Source organism: Scophthalmus maximus, chromosome 1, assembly GCF_022379125.1.
Source record: "Scophthalmus maximus strain ysfricsl-2021 chromosome 1, ASM2237912v1, whole genome shotgun sequence".
Taxonomy (NCBI): Eukaryota; Metazoa; Chordata; class Actinopteri; order Pleuronectiformes; family Scophthalmidae; genus Scophthalmus; species Scophthalmus maximus.
In genome coordinates, this window is record NC_061515.1 from 21,216,148 (window position 1) to 21,237,584 (window position 21,437).

A 21,437-nucleotide genomic window follows, 5' to 3' on the forward strand; every position below is an offset into this window, starting at 1 on the left:
AGTGAAGTGTACAAGAGTCACTTCTCCACTTTGTCGGTAATGACCCTTAAAACACAGATGGACTTAAAGCCCGGAATGGTAGAGGGTGAGTGAAGCATGACAGGGCTAACAAAGCTAAACTGTCAACCGTATCTTCATGAGCAAGGCTTAAAGAAGAAGAAAAAAGAAACCCCAGCATGACTTGGCTCTTAAGGCACCAAAAAAAATCAATGCAATGTTAACGTTTCGTGCATGTTTTCTTTTACCACTTTGTTAGCTGCCTGCCCTGGAGGCTTTCTCAGTCCTGTGCGTGACACGGCACACAACTGAATCGCTGTGTTTACATGGACACGGCCGTGTTAACACAGCAATGTGGCGATATGGACACAAACAACCAGGTTAGTGGAAGAAAACAAGGCAGGGATTCGGAGGAATTTTTCCACATGCACTGTTGTAAATGGTTACAGGGAAACATTTACATGCGGCTTTACTTTGAGATTTAAAGGGGATCAGGAAATTCCACAAAACTAGCGGTCCACTGGTTGTGTCTCCTCGCCGTGAGAGTATACCTTGTCATGGTAGGCGGTGATGAGCCACAGCTCCAGGTCCAGGTTGTTGTTCCTCTTCTCCACGCCGATGAAGTGGAGGAGGTTGTCGTGCTTCATGCCGCACACGCTGAAGATCTCGTACTCGTTCTGCCAGGAGAGCTTGTCCTACACACAAGAGCGGAGAGATGGATTGCAGATCTTGCTTTGCATCGAGCCTGCTCTCGAGGTAATTGATGTACAAACTCGAGAGAGGGTCAGATGTAAACAAAGCTACAGTTTGCATACCTGGATGGGGAAGATCTTGACGGCCACGTAGTCGTTCAGCAGCTGCGCCTTCCAGACGCAACCGAAGCGCCCCCTGGCTTTCATCTCGATCAGCTGCAGCGGCTTCTGCCCCAAAATGGGCGACGGAGGTGAGGGCCCGGGGTCCTGCAAAAAATAGACAAGAGGCCATTCTTTATCATTATTATTATTTTGGTTTTGCAGTGCATTAAAATATCAATATCATGCGCTGAAGGTGACCGGGCCTTTGGCTCAGCAGCGGCGTGTCCGAGGAGCTCGGGGCCAGCAGAATCAATATCATCCTCTCATCTTAAATCACATCTTACAACTTACATTTATAGACTGGCTTTTATGTGATGATGCGCTCCCCTGAACAAACAGTTTTCTGCCTCTTTTGTTATCTTTAATGCTGCGCTGCCTCAATTGTTTGTTTTCACTTGCTTTATTTATTCTGTGGCTCTGTTGTTAACTTTATTTGATTGCCAAAGCATTTTGGAAAAAAAAAACTGGTTAGGGATGTGCTGCATGTTTGAATTTAGCATTATTATTATAATCACTGGTAAGTTGTTTTTTTTGGGCAGCTAAGACACAGCATACCAAGCAGGGTTTGGACTCATTCATTTAGATTCAATTAAAACCCCTTCAGGGCTATGTTTGCTAACAGATTTGCTTGGTTCACTGAAGAGGGACTGGAACTGGAAGGTTGCCAGTTTGGATCCAATGAGATGCTGAGGAAAAGTGGGAGCAGAAAGATTCAAAACCTTGCCTATCCATGAGCAAGGCACATGAAGTGCAGGCTTTGACACAAATAGATGTGAGGCAGGGAATGCTTAATTACTGATTCAAATGAACAAATGGTAAAAAGGAAAACGGTGAAAGGAATCGTGCTGAACCGCGACACAGGAAACCGCATGCGAGCACTGCGCGCTCATGCTAATCCCATATGAGCCAAAAGTAAACACAAGGAAGCCGAGTGTTTCACATCTTAAAGTGGGTTAAACACAGCTGGTGATCGGGATTAAGCTGATCACTTTCACATGTGACTTCACAGAGAAGGACGCGGGGTGAGCGAGGAAAGAGGGACGCAGAGCGCACAAGTGAGAGAGGGGAAGGTTAAAAAGCAGCATGCAGTGAGGGAGTCACATTTCCAAAGGATAAAAGGTAGAGGAGAAAGACTCGCACATGACTGATGGCCTTTGATGAAACCAGATACGCTGCTGTAAAATCTCGACTTTCCTCCCCGCGCCTCTGCATCGCTGCCGTCAGTAAAAAGAAGAAGAAAAAAAACGTTTTTCTCCCGACAACGGCAGAGGCAACTTCATGTTTTTACTTGAACTGAAAAGCCCACAAGGCGCTTGATAAGCTGCAGCAAGTTTCAAGACCCCCGGGGCCCCACAGGATCCACTCGCACACCGCGATAATACATCAAAAGTGCACACTTGTCAATCCGAGTGCCTTCCCTTTTGGGTTGTGAGTTTTGCTCCTGATGGGCAGAGGAGAATTTAATTAATGGGAACACCCGCACCAATAAGATCTCTTATAAGGCTCCTGCTTTTACTGCCTGTCCCGACAAGAATATTGTTGCTGCAGAAGCATACTGTGTATCATTCAGGGAATATTTATGGATAAGTTGAGTTTCAATTTGAATGCCCGGTCATGAACTTTGGCCTTCGCAGCACATACAAAGAGAATAAAGAAGAGATCCAAGAAATTTTAGATCCAAATTGATTATAGTCTCTTTCTCATATATATATATATGAAAAAAAATCAAGTTCAATAGAGAATTCTTATTCATGCCAATAGACCGAATAAGGACTTGGATATAAAAAAAATTGGTAACTTATTCCTATTACGACATGGAAAATTAAAGAGACAATATACAAACAAACAAAACAAATAACTGTTTAACTGTTGTGAAATAAAAACAACAGACACCAGGGAAAACAAACAGACAAGACATTAAGTGCAGACTAATGAAGCTGAACTTTAGTGAAATGCTCCCACAATCTAATAACGCATGATAACGGCATGAATCATGATGCAGTCTACGTTGCATCAAATTAGTTCTTTTTATGCCCATAAGGAATTTTATATTGCCATTATGTATCATCTCTCAGGCTCAAGTATAGCAAATTGCTGTAATAGCACTTGCAGATTCTTGTTAATTTAACAATAACTTTTTCGTGAGTAACAGGAAAGTATTTGTTGCTGTTTTTTTGGGGCATGAATACAGTGCAGGATTTCCATCTGGGCAGTGGAGGGTGGGAATGGAGGCTTTGAGTGGGAACTGTTGTGTTTACTTAAAGCCTTTTGGTTCTGACAGAGAGCCGCGAGGCAGACCTGCCGTCTCTACACTCTGCTCTCAGACTGAATGCCAGCCAAATGATGGGGAAAATTACCCATGATGGTGCTGAGGGTGGATTACGGAGCAGCCCAAACGCTCCCACGTTGGGACCTCGAAAAAACAACACATCCAAGAACAAAATAATGAATTCATGGTCTAGTTTCACAGAAATGTTTCAAAACGTTTGAATTGAATTGGATTTTTAAAACTTAAAACTTCATATTTCAACCAACATTTTGGTCGTCGGCCCTTCAGACAGCAAAAGAACTAGGGGTTGCAACACGTGGCTTGGATCTGGTTGGCTCGTGACCAGGAAGAGTGCACTCTATTTAATTATCCACTAAAAGTCAAAGGATTTGGTGCTCGGCAGGCTGTAATTTCAGACCCTGTGTACGGTGCATTTAGCAGCACTGTTTTTGAGCTAAAGGGATAACTGACCATGAATGGACTGAGATCTAGTCTCGTTGCAGTTTGGACCTAATAATGGACACAAACCTGCAGCAGTCGGCAGAATACAAGTGATGGTTTTCGCCTATGTCACGCCACAGGGAAGAGAATACACTTAGCGTAAGTGTACATAAACTGTAGTGGGTTACAGCGGAGCGCTGCGCCATGCGACTAGGAGAAGGTGTGATGAGAAATTCTTTGTTCCCTGACCTACTTCAAATGTGACAGTACAATGTGCTTAAAATTTCTTGATCACCAACACCGACAGTGACAAATACCAAAGGCGTGCACAACAGCAAAACAAATGTGACCAGGGAACAGATACAGCACAAAGAGAATGTTTGTGTCCCAAGTGCAATTAAATAAGACGAGGAAGTGCAAGGAAAAGGATAATCAGAATGGCATGCCTGCAAACTGTAAATCTGGAGACTTGTCTGTGACAATAACGCAACAGTTGTCACGACACACTTCGTGCCTCTACTGTCGCACAAGTGTGACTAAAAACAAGGCTAATCCCTTTACGGAGCTTGTCGTCTGAAGCAGTTACCAAATCTAATAATGATTTTGTATGTTGGTAGGACATTAAAAAAGGATTTCAAATTCTGAGCACAATTAAGACAAAAAAAAGAAATGCAAGTCATGGTAAAGTCTGTATTTTAAATCAATGAGCTACACATTGTATCATTTTGAGGGACATAGGAAAACCAATTTCATCTAACCTTCAGCGAAAGGGCGGGGTTTTACACACTGGACAGGTCGCCAGTCTATCAGAGAGATGACATATTGAGACAGACATCCATTCACACCCAAATTAGAGTCACCAATTAACCTACGCTGCATGTCTTTGGACTGTGGGAGAAAGCCGGAGCATCTGGAGGAAAAACCCACTGAGAAAAATCCTTTTTCTGATCACACCAGGAAATAATTGAAACACACATCTTTATGAAGCTACCCAGACAAATTTCTATATTTAATGTCCTTAACGATAAAAGTCATATTGATTCTGGTCTGGATGCGGTAAAGTAATCACTAAAGGCCAAACAGCGGTATCTTGTCCTCTTCTGTCTATCTGCACTGCATCGTGTTACAATGAAAGTCATTCGTATGTCTTCACGAATGTCACCTAGACGAATTCCGGGGCGTCCATTGAGCCTGGTGAAATATGTGATGCGTCCCCTGGTCATGATGTGCATGAGAAAATGACCACTGAAGGACTCAAAATGCCAGTGATGTTCAAGGGCACAATGCGCGTCTAAGTCCAAGGTGAATTCCTGCACAGTTGCTATGCCTGGCTACAGACATATCACAGAGTTCGACTGGACTGATGAGAATAATGATTGATGGGTTTGTGGGGGCGATGGCCTGATCGTCTATACAAGGGCGGCTTCATGTTACAAAGCAAGTCGTCATTTTCGTGCTGGCATCCGACATAATTCTGATTCGCTTTACTTTCTTTGCGACTGCAGTGTTTCTGGAAAACTCTTGTCTGCTGTCTGGCCTTTCGGTCTGACGAGGTGGCCCGGCCCGGCCCAGGCCTCCCTCGGGTGTCACCGGATCCCTTGTCCGATCACAGGGCGCCGTGGCCTCAAACCGGGACGCATTACACTTAGTCAGCAGACCACAGGAAACAGGAAAACAGAATCTGCTGTTTCATGCCGTTCTTCCCAACCCTCAACCATCTCCAGTGGCCTAATCGGGTTACGACTTCATCCATTTCATCCGAACAGGTCCTTTAGGGGTGGTTTGGTTCGGATCGTCCGGGGTTTAGGAGCAATATTCAGAGATATGACAGAATCCAAATCCCAAGTTTATAGCTTTGGACAGAAAAGGAGAATTGGCAATTATTCTGGACTTAACCCTCCATAAGTCATATCTCAAGGTCATATCTTGTTGACATGACCATAAAGCCTGAGGTATATCAAACAAGAAAAGTTGTTGACATGACCTTACAAAAGAGATAACCTGTAATCCTGAATTCACCAGAGAACAGAGCACTAAACCCCCACACAAAGTCGGGGGGTTTTATTGTGTGAGTCACATACTCTTTTTTTCCACATTAGAATTGCCAGTGATGTCTGTTTCTGAGCCAAAGTACATTTGCAAAGGCTTATGCTCCTCTTGTACTTAAGTAATTTACACTCTCTCCGACTTGAAAAATGTTCCAGGTAAGTGGCGACGCTCCACGCTCCTACTTATGCAAAATGTATCCGCACTCCTCCTCAGTCTGCATATGAAATTGAAAGGCACGCCGCAGCCTCGGCTTCCAACACCTTGCGCTTTGTCTCTCCGCATGAGAAACATGGTGAGCCATAGGTCTAGCAGATACCATTCTGGAAACTGGGTCACGGCGCAACACAATAAGTTACATAAACATCACAGATGGACATTCATACATACAAAAAAAAAAGGGGGGGGGGGGCTGCATTCTGAGCCATGTCGGCCACTTTCCATCATGCACAATACATTTTCGGCAGGGAAACAGAAGACATCCGTCCATGCAATAAAACCCAGGCAGAGGAAAAAAACACAACAGACAGAAATGTGTTACGATCTGAGTTAACAAGAGGCTGTCAAAAAAAAAGCAAATAGAAGAACAAAATGGTGGTCTGAGATTAAGGGTGAAGAATTCTTAACAAGCTCTGAACCCAAAAACGGGGGTGGGGGGGGACTAATAGTGTTTCAACTTCAGTTAAACTGCTCTTACCTCCACCATAATGTGAAAGGCGTGCTTGTCGAAAAAGGAACATAAGAAGCAAACAGAGAAATTATTGCTATTTTCCGTCAGTCAGTAACCTTTTTTTTTTTTTGTTTCCCCTCGTGCTCCAGACCGGCGCTTCACAAAGCTGCGGTGTGGGACAGACGAAGGGCCACAAGTCTGTCTGTTAATAAGCATGGCACCAGAGGCAAGATGGTTCATTTTGATGAACTGAAATGATGCTGTTAAGCAAAGCAACTGAAAAACTGAACAAACGGAAAAGCAACAAAAAAACTGCCCCTAGAGCAGAGTTAAAACCCAGAAAACACATGACTGCAAAAGTTCCCCAAAAAATCATTGAAGACAGAGAAATGTTGGCAATAGAAAGTGAATGAGATTAACACAGAGCTCAGTATGAACATGGAAAATATATCTTTCGCAAAGATGACTGATCTTTTACCTTTTTGATTTAGCTAGTGCCGATAGATTTTTGATACCTTACTTTGAGAAATATAAAAAAATATAAAGAATAAGAGGTACATATACATCTCTTTCACTATCAAAAATGTAATTCCCTGCAGAGCAGATTTAAAACAATGCTCTGGATGGGAGAAAAAAACATCCCCAGTACATTTTTCTGAACATGCTTATAGTTTGTTCTTGAATGTTTCATCTATCATACAGATTTCATTGGTGAAGTTTGAAGAAACAGCGTGGTTTGGGGAGCACTTGAGGATATTTGGAGTTCAATGGCCCTTTAGGACTTCTTTGGAAACTGCACCCAGACAAACAAGATGTAAGTAGCTTCGTAATAAAGCAAGTGATGAGACTTTGGTCAGAATCGACCGGTGAGATGGATAAAGATGAGAAAATAGGTTTATCCAGGTTGAAAAATTAAAAAAAAGGAACCAACTTGTGTTTTGAGTGCTCCGGGTCTCTCCATGTGAAAGCTGTGGGTCTGTGTACTCAGACAGAATCAATTCCAGTTTGCCTCCACTTCGCAATGTAGCGTGAATAATGGAGGCTTGGTGGCAAATATGCAGGCTATGATGAATCGCGGGACATAATGACAGCGTGCAATAAAGCTACTTTGCTTGTTTCTTTTCCAGACATGAACTCCTGAAAATTGGGTCCTCACATTTTCCGAGTCAGACGTGAATCTTACAGAGATTATCCTGCTGTATTCTCACATGGGCTCACTCTATGACATTTTTCCAGAAAATTTCCAAGGGGGCTGGCTATATTTGCGGACTTCTCACATACGGCCCCTCGAGAAAAGTTTGGGGTGATGGTTTCTGTGTGTAAGGAAAAATCGTATTACAACCGGCACCTAGGATGAACAATGATAATGACTTCCCTTACACACAGGGCAAACAGGTGTGGGCAATATGTTACTGTCAAATTAAAAAAGACATGAATAAGTACAGAGCATTATGTTCACACGAGGGCAGTATAGAAGAGAAATGAGTTTGGCCTTCGGGTTTTCCGACATCTATATTGTAATATTTTATATCTATTGTTATCACACCTCAGTGCATTGAGGATGCAATTTGATGGGGTTTAAATTCATGCAATAAGTTTTTTTTCTTTTTTTTTTTACATGTGTTGCTTATCATTATTTCAGATTCTACTGTCCAGTAAAACCTCCAGAATGGTGTTTTGTCTTGTGTTTTCACTGCTAAAAGCCGTCCTCTGTGACTTTGCAAAAGTGAGCGGTTTGACTGATTATCACAGTCACCTCTGCTTTTTTAAATACAGCCTGAGGTGTAACACAGAAATACTTGTATTAAGAGACAGAAAAAACAGGAAGAAATAAATAGAAATAATACATCCCTCCACATCTTCACCCCTCCCTCCAAAAAACATTTGTTTTTAATCAATAACCAAACAATGTATGGAGGCCAATACAACTGTAGATGTATGAAATAGTGTTGCAGATAGGCTCCCTTCAAGCAGCAGGCGGGTGGGGTTTACTGGATTACCCTCTTCCAGAAAAGCATATGAACTAACTTTAAATATTTCCCTGTGCAAATAACCACCTTTTCCTCACGTGTCCTTGTGCACCTACTCACTGATTCACTAACACACTTCTGGACATTTGATTCCCCCCACTGTATCATCATTGGTAATCCGATCCACTCTCCTTCAGCCATGATCTCCTTTTGTTTTATGTATTAATTTTTATTTATTTATGCATTTCCAGGTAGGAGGATTCATAAGCCTCTTAGCGGTGATGTTTTACAATGCTCATTAGCATCCCTTATTGTATTCTGTCAAAGTCTTTTCTCTCTCTTTCCTACTGTACTTGAGCACTGTGCGAATCCAAAAACTAAGTTGAGAGAATTGCATGTTTCTCCTCAATCCCTCCCACCCACCCAGCCACCCACCCACCACGAGCATCCTCCGAGGCAGAGCTGCGAGCGTCTCCCTGTGTTTAGTTTTGTTTGCCTATATAAAGCCTCATCAATAATGCAGAGGCCCCTGACTCCTCTTCCATACGGTGGAAGCTCTGCACGGCTTTCTTTTTTCCCCCGCTGCCGAGCAGCGGAGAATGTAGCTGTACCGCTTTCGGGTTAAATCCGCCTCGCGGTGAAACCGGCTGAATCAGGTGAAGAGAGCAAAAAAGAAAAAAATACCAAGCAGCAGTGGAAAAAGCATGTCTGAATAAGAACAGGTGATTGTGTGAATAAGAGGTGGTTCATCAGAACTCTATTTTACCAACAGTCATTTTAACCCAAACAGAAGAATATGAACTTAAAATGTATGTGTGATTAAGAGCCTCTCTGACACAATATGAACGACACCAATTAAATTCATCTCCAGACACTCGAGGTGGGTGCCTTTGAAAAGCAAGTCTGAGATGTGTTTGCTCTAAAAGAGACCTGTGGAAAAGGAAGAAAAAAAGGCCGAACCAGGACTCCTCTTATCCTCCTATACAAATTTGAAAGAAGGAAGTGAAAAAAAGCAATTATCCCAATGTAAACTCTCCGCACAGTGTGTCCGTTCTGTTTGACCACAGCTATCTCCCTCTGCAGCGCAGGGCAGGGAAGGGCCAAGGCTGCTTAAGCTCACCGAGAAACTAGATCAGTGGTGAAGTTGAAGGTTGGTTAAATAGAGTGTTTTTCATGTATCATACTGCAAACTTCAAAGGAGAGTTGTCTTAGGGGGACAGATTATAGGGTATTGATTCATAAGCATTAAGCAAAATTTTTTTGGAAGCTTTTGTGTTTCTAAGTAGCACGTGTTGCCAGGAAAAAAATATTTTGCCCCTTTGTTTAGATTTGACAGATGAAGTGAGATGCACTGGTCACCGAGGCTGAACAGACAAAAAGATAAACTCTTAACTGCATCAAGAGACTCTGCACAACACAGCGTTTGATGGACAGGTGATATCTGGAAATGAGCATTGTGGGCCAACGGCAAAGACGACAAGAGTATGAGAGATTGTTTTATCTGATTTTCATTTTTTTTCGACGCACAGGTGAGACTTACATGTGTCGGGACGAGGGCAGCTGGGTAGGCCAGTTTGTGATGTCTCCACATCCAGAAAGAGAAGAGGACCACAGCCGCCAGGCCTATGATGGGAACCAGGGAGTACAGAAGAGTGCTGAAGAGCTGGGGCTTCTGGGAAAATGGGTTGGACGTGGCTGTGGGGAGAGAAAACAAGAGAGGGAAAGAAGAGAAAGAGTTAACAACAGTCGGTCTGTTTGATCGCCATGGCAACAAAAAAAGCAATGAAAAATCCATCATGGCGGACAAAGAAAACAGAAAAGCAAAAAGAAAGATTGGAAGAAAGAGAGAGAAAAAGCATGTCTGATTGGCCTGACATTGTGCTATATCATCTCTGAGTGCAACACTAACTCTGCTTGCAGCTTACTGCCACTGTGCTTAGGGAGCATATCAATGCGCGCGCACGCACACACGCGCACATACACGCGTGCACACACACACGCACACGCACACACACAGCAGGATTAGCAAATCCATCTCGTGACATAACGTAATCCACCCGCCAAAAATAACAGAGCTCTGAACTACATCCGACCCCAGCAGGAGTCGCCGGGGTGACGTCTGCTGGCTCAGTCGCTCGTCCTATCACAAGGTGTGACAGTCTTATTCGGCAGTGCTGTCAGAGCGCCGACGCTCAGACGCCGAACACCCCTCCTGTCCTCGGGCTGGGGGGGTGGGAGAGAAAGGGAGTGAGAGGGGAAAGGAAGGGGCGAGAGCCACTGGGGCTGCACCAGCTGCATCTACAGACTCTCAGGGTCTTTTCCCCCCCTCTACTGGTCTGCAGGTTTCAGAAAGTGAAATTTGAAGGAATAGAAAGAGACAGACAAGCCTGTTGGACAATTAAGCTGCAAAGCGATGACTGCAAGGACACCGGAAACACCATGGGTGGGTAAAAGACGAGTAAAAGTCATATTCTGCACAGACAATTCAAACAATCAGATGCAAGCATCAAAATAATTTTCCTAAAACAGTTTCTACTGCAACATTAGGTCTTCAGGGTGAGGACCTGGATCTTGTTACCCTCTTTCTAAATTGCTTAAATATACTACTATATATTTCAGGCCTGAACACCGAGAGGCTCATCGGTCCAGAGCACAAATAAATCACACAACTCCCTCTAATGCTTGTTCACCTGGTTAACCTGTAATTGTGTGGCGCAAACGGAAATACACCAATTATTGCAATTCTAAAAACTGCACGTTTGTAATTATCAGTGGATTACTAATGTGTGTGTGTGTGTGTGTGTGTGTGTGAGCATGTTGGACTGTACATACTGTAGGCGGTTGAATGGTGCGGGTCGCTCTGCGGAGGCGCAGGGGTGTACAGGAACTTCTCGTTGCACATGTTGCCTTCGCAGCAGCAGAAGAAAACGTCGGGACTCTCCTTCTTCTCCACACACTCGCTACTGCAGGGGACACGGAGGAAGACATTAAAACACACAAGTGTGAGAAAGGACACACACATGAACAAACACACAGATAAAACTAACATATAGTGGCATGTTGTCACTGCAGAAGACAAAATATTCTCAAAAAAAAATGAAAGAAGGAACACACACTTGTCTCCTTCCTCTCCTGTTCCCTCGCTGCCTCACAAGACGTGAAAGAAGAACAACTTTTTTCCTTTTTTATATAACTCCCGCACAAGCCGATATACAGACATGCAAACATAAACACATGTACGCTAATGCACACCCACGCACATTCACTCTCTCTTTCACAATCACACAGTCGTCAGATAAAAGCCAATGGGAAGTGGCAGCCGCCCTCGACTGTCTGTGGACTCTCCAGGGAGGCGAGGCAGCGCCGTCTGGGCAGCGGTACCCAGAACCGTGCGGCCTGCAGAATCCACAGCGACTTCATCGCTCGGGAATCAAAGGGAAACACGGGCAGAACTGGCTAAAACCGGCAGCTGACGCCAGGTTCATGTTCTAGCAAGGAAGACGCCAGAATAATATCACCTATTAATATCTGCCTACAGTTCCGAGTTTTGGTTGCGCACATCTGACTGAATCCATTTTTCAGTGGAGATCCACACGGCAATTTAAATTCCATCTCTCTACTGTAATTAAAAATGTAGCCTTGTGTGAGTCGTTCAGATTGGGGACAAAAACTGTGCTCAGAGTGAATTTTGAACAGTCGCGCCTTCCGCATCACATGCTGCCTTTGTCCTGTCTGAGAGACCTGCGCTGCAGCTTTTGTCATAAATCGATGTTCAAGGTTTTTTGGGAAGGATGAGGGACAACATTTCTAAATAAAGCACAAAATTGTTAATATTCTTTCACCTGAGAAATGGATAAATACAATGGTAGGAGATTAAGACAAAAACTGTTTTGGGGGTGTTTCTGATCTCCTGGTCTTTTCTCTCCCGGAGCGCGATTTCAGACCAGGATTCGGATTTCAACCATCAGAATGTTGAATTCAAACATCCCGTAAAAATCCTCTGCAGAGAGTTAACATGTTTTTAATGCAAAAGGATATTTTTTTCAGTTACTGAAAGTCAAAACTTTTACTGCTGCCTGTAATTGAATTTAAAATAGAAACTTACAAATATAAATATATATAAATATATATATATATATATTTGTATAAAAAACTCTAATATATTTTCTGACGAAGCCTGGCAAGTAAGGTTTTCAAGTGGGCAGCAGGATGTCTGGGTCATTTTATACAGCTGCATTTTCTGCTGTTGCCCGCTTACCTGTCGTAGCAGTTGACGTCGTCCAGCCAGCAGCCTTGCTTGACGACCTCCACGGTTCCGGAGACGTTCTTCCACGTGGCAAAGCAGTGCCGCCGCTTGTCCTTCTCGCCAAAGCAGGGTTCGATGCCGCTGCGGTTGGTGCGCTCCTTCTCCCAGCTGGAGTTGTAGTATGCGCACTCCTGAGTCTCCGAGCGTCCTAGGATGGCACCTGGAGGGGATGAAGACAACATTGCTAAAACGTCTTACATTGTTAAAGAGGATAACATTATTTTTAAAAAAAAAAAGCATCTGTGCATTTGTGACTTCTCCTTCTTCGGCATATAGATAGGTTAGAAATAACAATTTCTCTATTACTCGTCCAGGTACACCTTCAAAACCAGCTTTTGAATTTGGACTTTTACAAGCTGCCGTGGCAGGAGATGAAAACGTTATTGTCCTGCTGACGCTGACAAAAGAAGGAAATGTAGTTTTGTATCAAAGGGACATTTCTTTACCAAGTATGAGAAACTGCAAAGTCGTAAAACCTTTAGTTATAATAAAATCTACTTCGAATGTCAACACACCAATGAAACATGAAAGCTTTTTTTTTTTTTTTTAAGATGGAACAGTAAAACCAGCCAGACATGACTGACAAAAACAAGGTTATAGAGGAACACACACGAGCCAAGCGAGGAAACCTAAATCCTCAGCCGAAGCGAGCCAATCGACTTCTCTCCCCCCGCCAAAATAAAGGATACTCTGATTTCCTGCAGATGAACGCGGGTAGCAGGTTTTTCGCAAACCGATATCTAGAAAAAATGACGGCATGACAGCTCGTCAGTTGAGCATCGCTGCTGCCACGTCTCATCACCTGTCGGGGAGTTAGTCCGGTTTCGACTGCTGACAGAGACTGAAGAGCGCTTCCTACACCGCATTTTTCCCCCCCTTGCTCTAAAAGGTGTGATAAGGAGGGGTTTGCGAGTCAAAGATGTCAATGCTCACTCTCAAGTCATCCACATGCATTAGCTTGCATAATGGAGGTTAACTTCGGCGAGATCCTGTATTTTTTAAAATAAGATGGCTGCTTGAGTCACTCCAGTTAATGCCGACTCTGGCCACGTCTCTCTTCAGCCACAATAACAGCTGCGGCTGGCAGCGAGAGGAGAGTGGCTACACTTCGCTGGCAGGCGAGGTCTCCGGGCCCCTTTAGCAGCACTGGCGGCACTTTCTCTCGTCAAATCCATTTCTCACGAAGCCCCCCAAAAGTATTTCACAGCAACAGGTGCAGTCTGCCTCTGGAGAAGAGGCAGACTGGAGGGAAAACCGTCTGGGCTGGTGAATAAGCGGTGCTCGGAAAGAAGGTAAAAAATAACACGGTATGTTGAAAATGCAGAAGTAACTTATTGAAAAACAAAGCAAACACATGTGGATCGAACTGCAAGGAGGCATGAAAGTAAAGACCCACAAAGATGTTATATATCTGCTTGTGGAAAGAAATTAGGGTACACATATACTAAAAAATAATGCCATAAGGAAGATTACATCATTCTATACATTGTTCATGCAGACTTGATTTCCCCATCTGCAAAATATAAAAAAAAGGCTTTACCACATTTTTTTTTTCACATGAACTTTTTTTTTTTGCGGAAAAAAATATTGCAGAGATGCCCTTGAGTAAGAAACTCAAAAGCGCAAAGATTGAAGTGTGAAGAGGGGTTGTTAGAAAGGCCGGTTTTCCCGTCAGAACCGTAAAATGTCCAAGTGAAATAGAGCTAGGAGAAATCACCCTTGAGGGGAAAAAAAATGCCAAAATACACACAAAGAACTCCAGTGCTTGGTAAGAAGCTTATGATATCCCATCAATCCTTTGGGGAATGACGTTTGCCTCCGGTAAATTTTCCAACCACACGTGGCGGTTGAGGGGAAATAAGGATGTTTTGCTGGGTCCAGTGATGAACCACGGATAATAATGAGGTGGGCTGAGAACTCACCTTCAGCCAACACGAGATCAGAAAACAGAACTGTGTCTTCCTCAAAAATCCCTGTCCTCACATAACCTACTTTAATGTTATATCGCTGCACAGTGATGATGCGTACTATGAATCACTTTAAATGGGTTTTTCCTGTGTTTCGTGTGCTTAACTGCTCCGTCAAGACCTTTAGCCGATGGAGCATCCGTCGGGCGGCGCAGTGGTTTCTATTCTTTCATATCGTCCTGTGTGGACACGAATGCATCATCCCCTTTCACTCGCCCTCATGGGGGGCTACGAGGGCTAATGATGGAGGTCTGTTTGACCCTCCATCGCAGGTTAGCTCATTAGCAGCAGCAGCCTAGCTAATGCTGATCCCCCGTATACGTTATTTCCATTTTATTTGCAGCGATTTACAATGAACGCCGAAAGCAGGATGAGCCTCGAGTTCCTGGATTGACTCGGAAGTGGGAGTACACAGCAAACAGACCGAGAGAGAGACCAGATCAAACAAAGAGGACAAAGAAGTAGTGAGGATTTGTGAAACTAGGAACGACAAATTACAATGAATATTTCTTATCAAAATGTTCTTTCCCACCAACTCACTGTTCAATAGACCAATTATAGCTCAAGTAAGGAATCAACTTGTTCTTTTAAGTCCTTCAGTGGCCAAATCTGAGATGCTGCCTCTTAATCAAAGGCTTAGGTATAAAGTGCAGAATTTCCAAATATGACAGTGCTCAAACTTTAAAAAGTTTTTTTTAGTTTTTTTTCATCAAGCAGCAACGGCTCCATTGATAATGTCTCCATTCAGGTGTTGAGCTGTGTGAGAAAGAGCTGCGAGCCATGTGAACTGCAAATACAGAGCTCCGTTGTAAATACAGCCGTTAAGCGCCCGGAATCAATCACCTCTCTGAAATGAGGTGACAGCGCAGGCCGGCCGCCTATAGTGTCGTATGCCAAAGGTGGGCGAGCGCGGCCGGGCCGTATGGCGGATATGAAGGATATAAAGCAGAGAAATCAATCTTCCGACTGCGCCGCAGCTCTGGAGCTCACTAAAGCGGATAATGTCATCGAGTTCAGTGCCTACACGGGCAATTGTGCAAGGACGTACAAAAGGGCTTCCACCCACAAGCACACATCCAGGCAATAAGGAGCGGAGCCTCTTTGTCTCCGATGACGTTTGACGCATGGAAATGTCAAACACGAGTGGCACAGACGCACTTTGTTTGCTGTAATAAGGCTGGTCGGAGAGAGAAATGCCTGAAAGGAGAGCCGCCATCGAAGGACTGAATGGGCGAGGTGTAAATGCAAGGTTGCTTTCTTGGTTAAGACACGAGTAACGTACATTTAATTCAATAGACAGTACAGGAAAATCAGAGAAAAGAAAAAGCATGAAAACTTGTGAAATTAAAGAGAAACAGCAAAGCAACAAAAAGAAAGGAGGGAAAATAAACGGTGAATGAGCAAAATAAATATCTGTCTAAAACCTCTTATGGAGTCCAATCAGCCAAATCACTGCGGCACACAACAGAATGCATGTTTTCTTTCCTCTGTGAAAAGAAACGACCCCAGTGTTTCACAGGAGCTCCTTTCTCTCTCACAGTCATACACAAGATGTATCAAGGTTAACCGTGACCTACTTCCAGCTGCAGATATTTAAACAATGCCTTCCAATTCTGCAAAACGTCTACACACCCGACCCACTTCTACGGTCCGCTGGGGCTTTTTCTGAAAAACTGCTTCTCACCCCACCTCACCCCTCTCTCCGCCCGGTGTCTCGCTCTGACATTTACAATTGTACATTTAGCCGAAGCTCTCAACCGCTGTGATTAACAGCACCAAACCCACAAGAGGTAAACTAGTGTCGTCACAATACCAACATTTAGGACTTGTGCACCGTTGGAAAATTTCTAATACCATATTGAATATCAGAAAAGCACCTAAATTACCGCACAACACCGCTCTAAGCTGTGCAAGATATTCCTGAGGCCGCAAAATGATCAGATAAGGCTAATTAGACGGGAATTTTTTAGGAACAAGTAGCATCGCAAACACGCTCAAGACTGTGTAATAAGAAGATGGAAAATTTGGTGAACTTGGCAGAAACGCTGCAACCGGAGGAGGCTGCTGGTTATCTACAGGCACTGAAAATTCCATCTTTTTGTCCCGTGGCCAGTGGGTCACGTTAGACAGAGGCGATTCAAAAAACTGAGAGTTACAGTGGAGGCCCCCCGACAGCGAGGGCAGGACGACGCGGAGGGCAGATGCCTCTCCCTTTTGTTCTGAGAGACGCAGACTGTGATCGACCTGAAGGCCGACACACTGCCCGCTCGCTGCTGGCACGAGTTCACTGGAAAGCTTCAAAAGGTAAACAAATCCACAAAAAAATGATTCAGAAGCTCAACAAAGCTTAAAATGTCCAATCACAATGCGCTTTGACTAAATTCGCAGCAATGGCATGAAAACTAAATCACAGTAATGAAGTGAGCTACACCAGCAGAACCTGTCAGCTTTGTTCAAATAACCCTTTCATAGCTTCATTTTGTATTTGGGTTTTTGAATGAAACAAAATCTCACTTCAAATATTTGAATGAGGCCAAACTGCCAGTGGTAAACCTTGAAAAGTATTGGCAAGGATTATATTGAAAAAATAATTTCAACTAGTTTGAAAGTTTATAGGCTATTAACAGAAATGTGTGAGATGATTTTACAACACAGCAACTGTCATTCTATTCTTTATCCATTTCGACATTTCAAAGATTTATCTGTAGAACCCTGCATTTTTGTTCAAGTGAATGAAAAGGCTGTGTTTTTTTGTTGTTGTTGTAGACAGTTGTAATGTCTGTCTGAAAGGGGCCTTAGTACCTGAAGCCTGCAAAATTATTAAATGCAGCCACATATGCCGGTTTGAATATATATTCATTACATTATGGATGTCTCTGAAAGAACCAAAAACTTTTCTTCTTAAAGGTTGTTTCAAAGTCTCGAGATGCAATGTTTGGGTTTTAGAAAACAAGATCTTTTCTGCAAACAGATGGACACGGCAATGAGTTATTGGGTTTTTTTTCTCCATTATTTCTTTGACCCAATGCATTTCTCAGATGGAAGCAATTTTTCTGAAGCAATTTCTTCTCTAAACATTTCTTCTTATGAGACAGTAAGCAGGCAGAGCCGAGTAATACCTCAAATCCACTTTCTCACTCAGACGACACGCTCTCTCTCTCTCTCTCTCTCTCTCTCTCTCTCTCTCGATGACCACTTCTAGTTACAATGCAAGCCAAACTTCTGAAGAGGAAACAAAAATCACAAGGTGGAATTACATTAGGTCCTGTGTATGGGCACATGTCTCTTTATTAGCCAAGTGCAAGTTACAAGGTAGGAGCCACGCGGCAGAGATGGTTCTGGTCTGATCCGGAGCCAGGCCACTGAGGTACATGCTGGGTGGGAAATGACCACCAACCACCTGCCAAACGTTGGGAGAAATTTCGACAGAGCCACTTTGGCAGGTGGCCAGCCAGCGCCTGGGGGTTTTGTTCGTTCTCCTGCAAAAATAAAGCCGGCCCTTTGAAACCGATAAAGTGTCTGATTAATTTAGGAGTCCTTGAGCTTGTGGGGCCGGAAGGCGGGAATAGTTTAGTTCCTCTAAGTTCTTAACAGCAACACTATCCGTAAGGAGAGAGACGTCATCTGCCAAAGGAGCCATCTTTATATAAATACATGCATACCTGGCTCGTGTCCATCACCAGTTGTCTTAACACTGCAACGATTCCTCCGACATTGTGATGAGGAAAAGCTTGGCAATTGGCCTTTTTCTGCCTTCGTTCCGTCACATGAGAAGAAAAGCCTTCAGTTTCTGGTTTCACTGCCAGGTGACCTCTGCACCGTGCAGTTCCTTAACACCATGGCCGGAAGTGCTTTGCGCCAAAGACGCATAATCGAATTTAAGAAAATTTAAACAAGGAGGAACCGCAGAACAGGTGAATTTGTCATCAGCCAATTGCCGCATCAAAATGTGACATTTCAGACTCAAGACAACTGCTGAGCAACACAGGGACTAATATCCAGTTTCCTCTCTGTGGCCGGTCAAAGGGGCCGGCTGTGCTGCACTCTGTTGCCTCATAATGAAGTGGCATTTTTGGCGGGCCAGGCCAGCACTCGACACTGCGTGCCCCAAAGAAGGTAAACAACTCATTTATCAAGGCTTTTTTTTGTGCGCCTGCCAGGAGTGGGGATTGTTCCTTATGATGGAATTTGTTCTAAGGATCAACTTATCATTTGCGTCCGGGCAGACATGAAATAGATTCTAAGTGATGTATGGGCGCTTCAGGGGCACCGCATTGTGTGGGAATATGTGGGAAAAACAAGCGCGAGCGATTATTTTTTGAAATATTGTCGAATACATAAGTTAGGCTGGGGCCAGGGGTCAAAATGTCGTCTGCAGAGCCGGCCCCTTGGCTTCCCAGCACTGCTTGTTGTTGCAACTAATGCAATTTGACACCCCCCCCCACACACACACATCACTAACTCAAGACACAACTAAATACAGCTTTCGAATGTGTGAATAACAACATACATTTAGTGGGAAACTTTTCCCAGTAGCTTAAACACCTTGCAGCATACAAAATAAAATAAAAACCTGCAATGGTAACAACTTCACACAAAAAAGTCTCCCATCATACATTCATAATATAATCTGCAGTAAATCTCCGTAGCAGAGAAACTGGGCGTGTATCAAAAAGATGTGGAAGGAAGGAGGGAGAAAGATTAAATGTGGTTTCGAGGTCAAACTAGGTTCAGGCAACCTGAACCTAGTTTTGCAAGATGCAAGGCCTGGATTGGGCTACAGCCCTGAACATATCAGGTTCAATTTCAGACTTTCTTTAAAAGGCTCTTTATTCGTTATGTACAGTTTATGTCTCGGAGTACGAAAAACATAAAATATGTTTTAACAACATGACTTTTTTAACAGATAACACCGTTGGGGGACTAAAGTAATGAAACACACCGCTGGAAGCAAAGAAATACTGTTCATAAATCCGGCGCATGATTGTTGATTTGCTCAGGCATGGAAGATCATGTTTACAAAGAAATCGAAATCATTTTGATGAAATAAATGTAGCTGTAGCTCACCCAATCCCAAATCTCCTTTTCTTTACTACCACCATCCAACCCTTCTCTCCTAGCGCGTAAACGAGGGCACTGTTGGTTAGAAATGCAACCCACCACTTGCCTTTAGGGCAGCTCTTGGCCGCCTTGGATAAAGATGTTTTTTTTTTTTTACACCATTTATAGCTGTTTGACTATCACAGGCTTGAGGCACCAGAGGCAGCGTTCGAGAGCACTGGCCCGCGGCGGGGTTAATACCTGAGCGTATACCGTGCACTATTTTAAGAGTCTGGCAATGGATTCCCAAGTCGCACTGCACAAAGTTTATTAAGCACTCAGCCTTAAATCAGTGCTTGTTTGATGGTAATAATCATAAAAAAAAAGGATTCCAGAAAAGATGCTGGGAAAAAAAATAGATACAGGTGAATGAATAGAGGGGTAAGAGTCCGGTCTGCACACTAATCTACAGTAGGCGGTCATTTTACAGAGCAGCCCAGGTCTCGCAGCAGGAGCGCTACGCCGGTGCTCAATTGGACGGTGTCGTGACATGGCAGGGGTGGTCAGGTTGGCCGGGTGAGCTGGTCACAAAGGCTGCAGTATTTCCACAGCTGAGGGGGTCAGGGGACCATTAAAAAACCACCACACTCAGCAACTGAATCCAATCCCTTTAATCCTCGCTGGTATGCCCAAACGACAAACGGCCATTGGTCTCTGCCTCGGTTAGCACTGATGGGGCCGGCTTGCCGGACAGGTCAGGAGAGCACTCGGGGTTCTCTCGCCCCCGAATCGCTGCCGACTGCACGCCGTGTGCACAAGGAGCACATACCGGCGTTGCCCCTGTGTCCCTCGTGTGTAATGGGCCGCGTCGGCCATCACATACCAAGCATTCTTTACAAGACAAGCAATTTAACATGACTCGTTATCTCTCGCAGAAGGATCTGCAACCCCTCCCCAATGTGCTCGAATAGTTTGGATTTATTTGAAGGGTGTGTTAAGTGCCACTTGGGCTTAAAGCTGAACTGTATATTGAATTTGCAGTGATATAGCAATATCACAAAGCCTGCAGCGCAGGCATTGCAATTCATTTTTATACAACAAGCAATCAATGAGCGAAGAAATGGAGGGGGGAGGGGGGGGGGGGAAACATAGGCAGAGGAAGACACGGGCATTATTTATGAGGAGATTGGCCCTTGGAGAGCCCAGTTCAGTTCAGCGAGAGATATTTTCTATAATCCACTTCTGATGTGCTTCACGTATACATCTCAAGGTGATGCAGACGCCGTAATGCGCTCTTTGAATTCATATTGCAAAAATACCATTCCTGTCGAGAGAATCAAAATACGATGTCGTGTTCACCTTCTGCAGCTTTGCTTGCATATGAACCAAAAAGAGGAGCGAAAGTCATACAGGACTAGACGTGAGGGGTCGACCACTCGTCAGCCGTGGGTGATAATCGGATTAGATATTCAGAAGAGAATGCCACAAAAAGGAGGAAACTACGGCAGCTGGACATTAAATAACAGGATTGAAAAATAAAAGAAACACTGTTATCTTGTCTCCTTGATTACTAATAATTTATATTGGCCCTGAAAAGAAAAGAAAAAAACAAATCAAGGCCGATCCCTTTTTCAGAAATACACCCTGGTGTCAAGGTTAGCCCGCACTAAATCACAGGCTGATGTGTGGAACTAAGGCACCGCCCCTCTCTGAGTCATCTCACATGTCTCGGGACATGGTCTCTGCCGCTTCGTTATGTTCACAAACCAATAAATGCTGGGAGTCAATAACCCACCCCCCCCCCCCCGTCATCCATGCAGCTATCTGCCGACCTCGTCGACCCCCGGCTCATCTTTATATTTAGTGTAAACTAATGA

The 21,437-nt window shown here is 44.0% G+C and overlaps 1 protein-coding gene across 2 annotated transcripts in view; it reads right to left on the reverse strand.

The window, feature by feature from the left end:
- The window catches only part of acvr2ab (activin A receptor type 2Ab), a 36,004-nt gene that overhangs the window by 8,409 nt on the left and 6,158 nt on the right, over positions 1-21,437 (reverse strand). The window contains exons 2-7 of one of the 2 annotated variants that reach the window (XM_035636802.2): positions 12,506-12,713; positions 11,080-11,210; positions 9,788-9,942; positions 6,305-6,328; positions 813-956; positions 549-692 (exon numbers count right to left, since the gene is read on the reverse strand). In XM_035636802.2, the coding sequence (XP_035492695.1) occupies positions 549-692; positions 813-956; positions 6,305-6,328; positions 9,788-9,942; positions 11,080-11,210; positions 12,506-12,713 (806 nt within the window). The remainder of the gene's footprint in view (positions 1-548; positions 693-812; positions 957-6,304; positions 6,329-9,787; positions 9,943-11,079; positions 11,211-12,505; positions 12,714-21,437) is intronic. The other variant, XM_035636810.2, reaches the window with a different exon arrangement.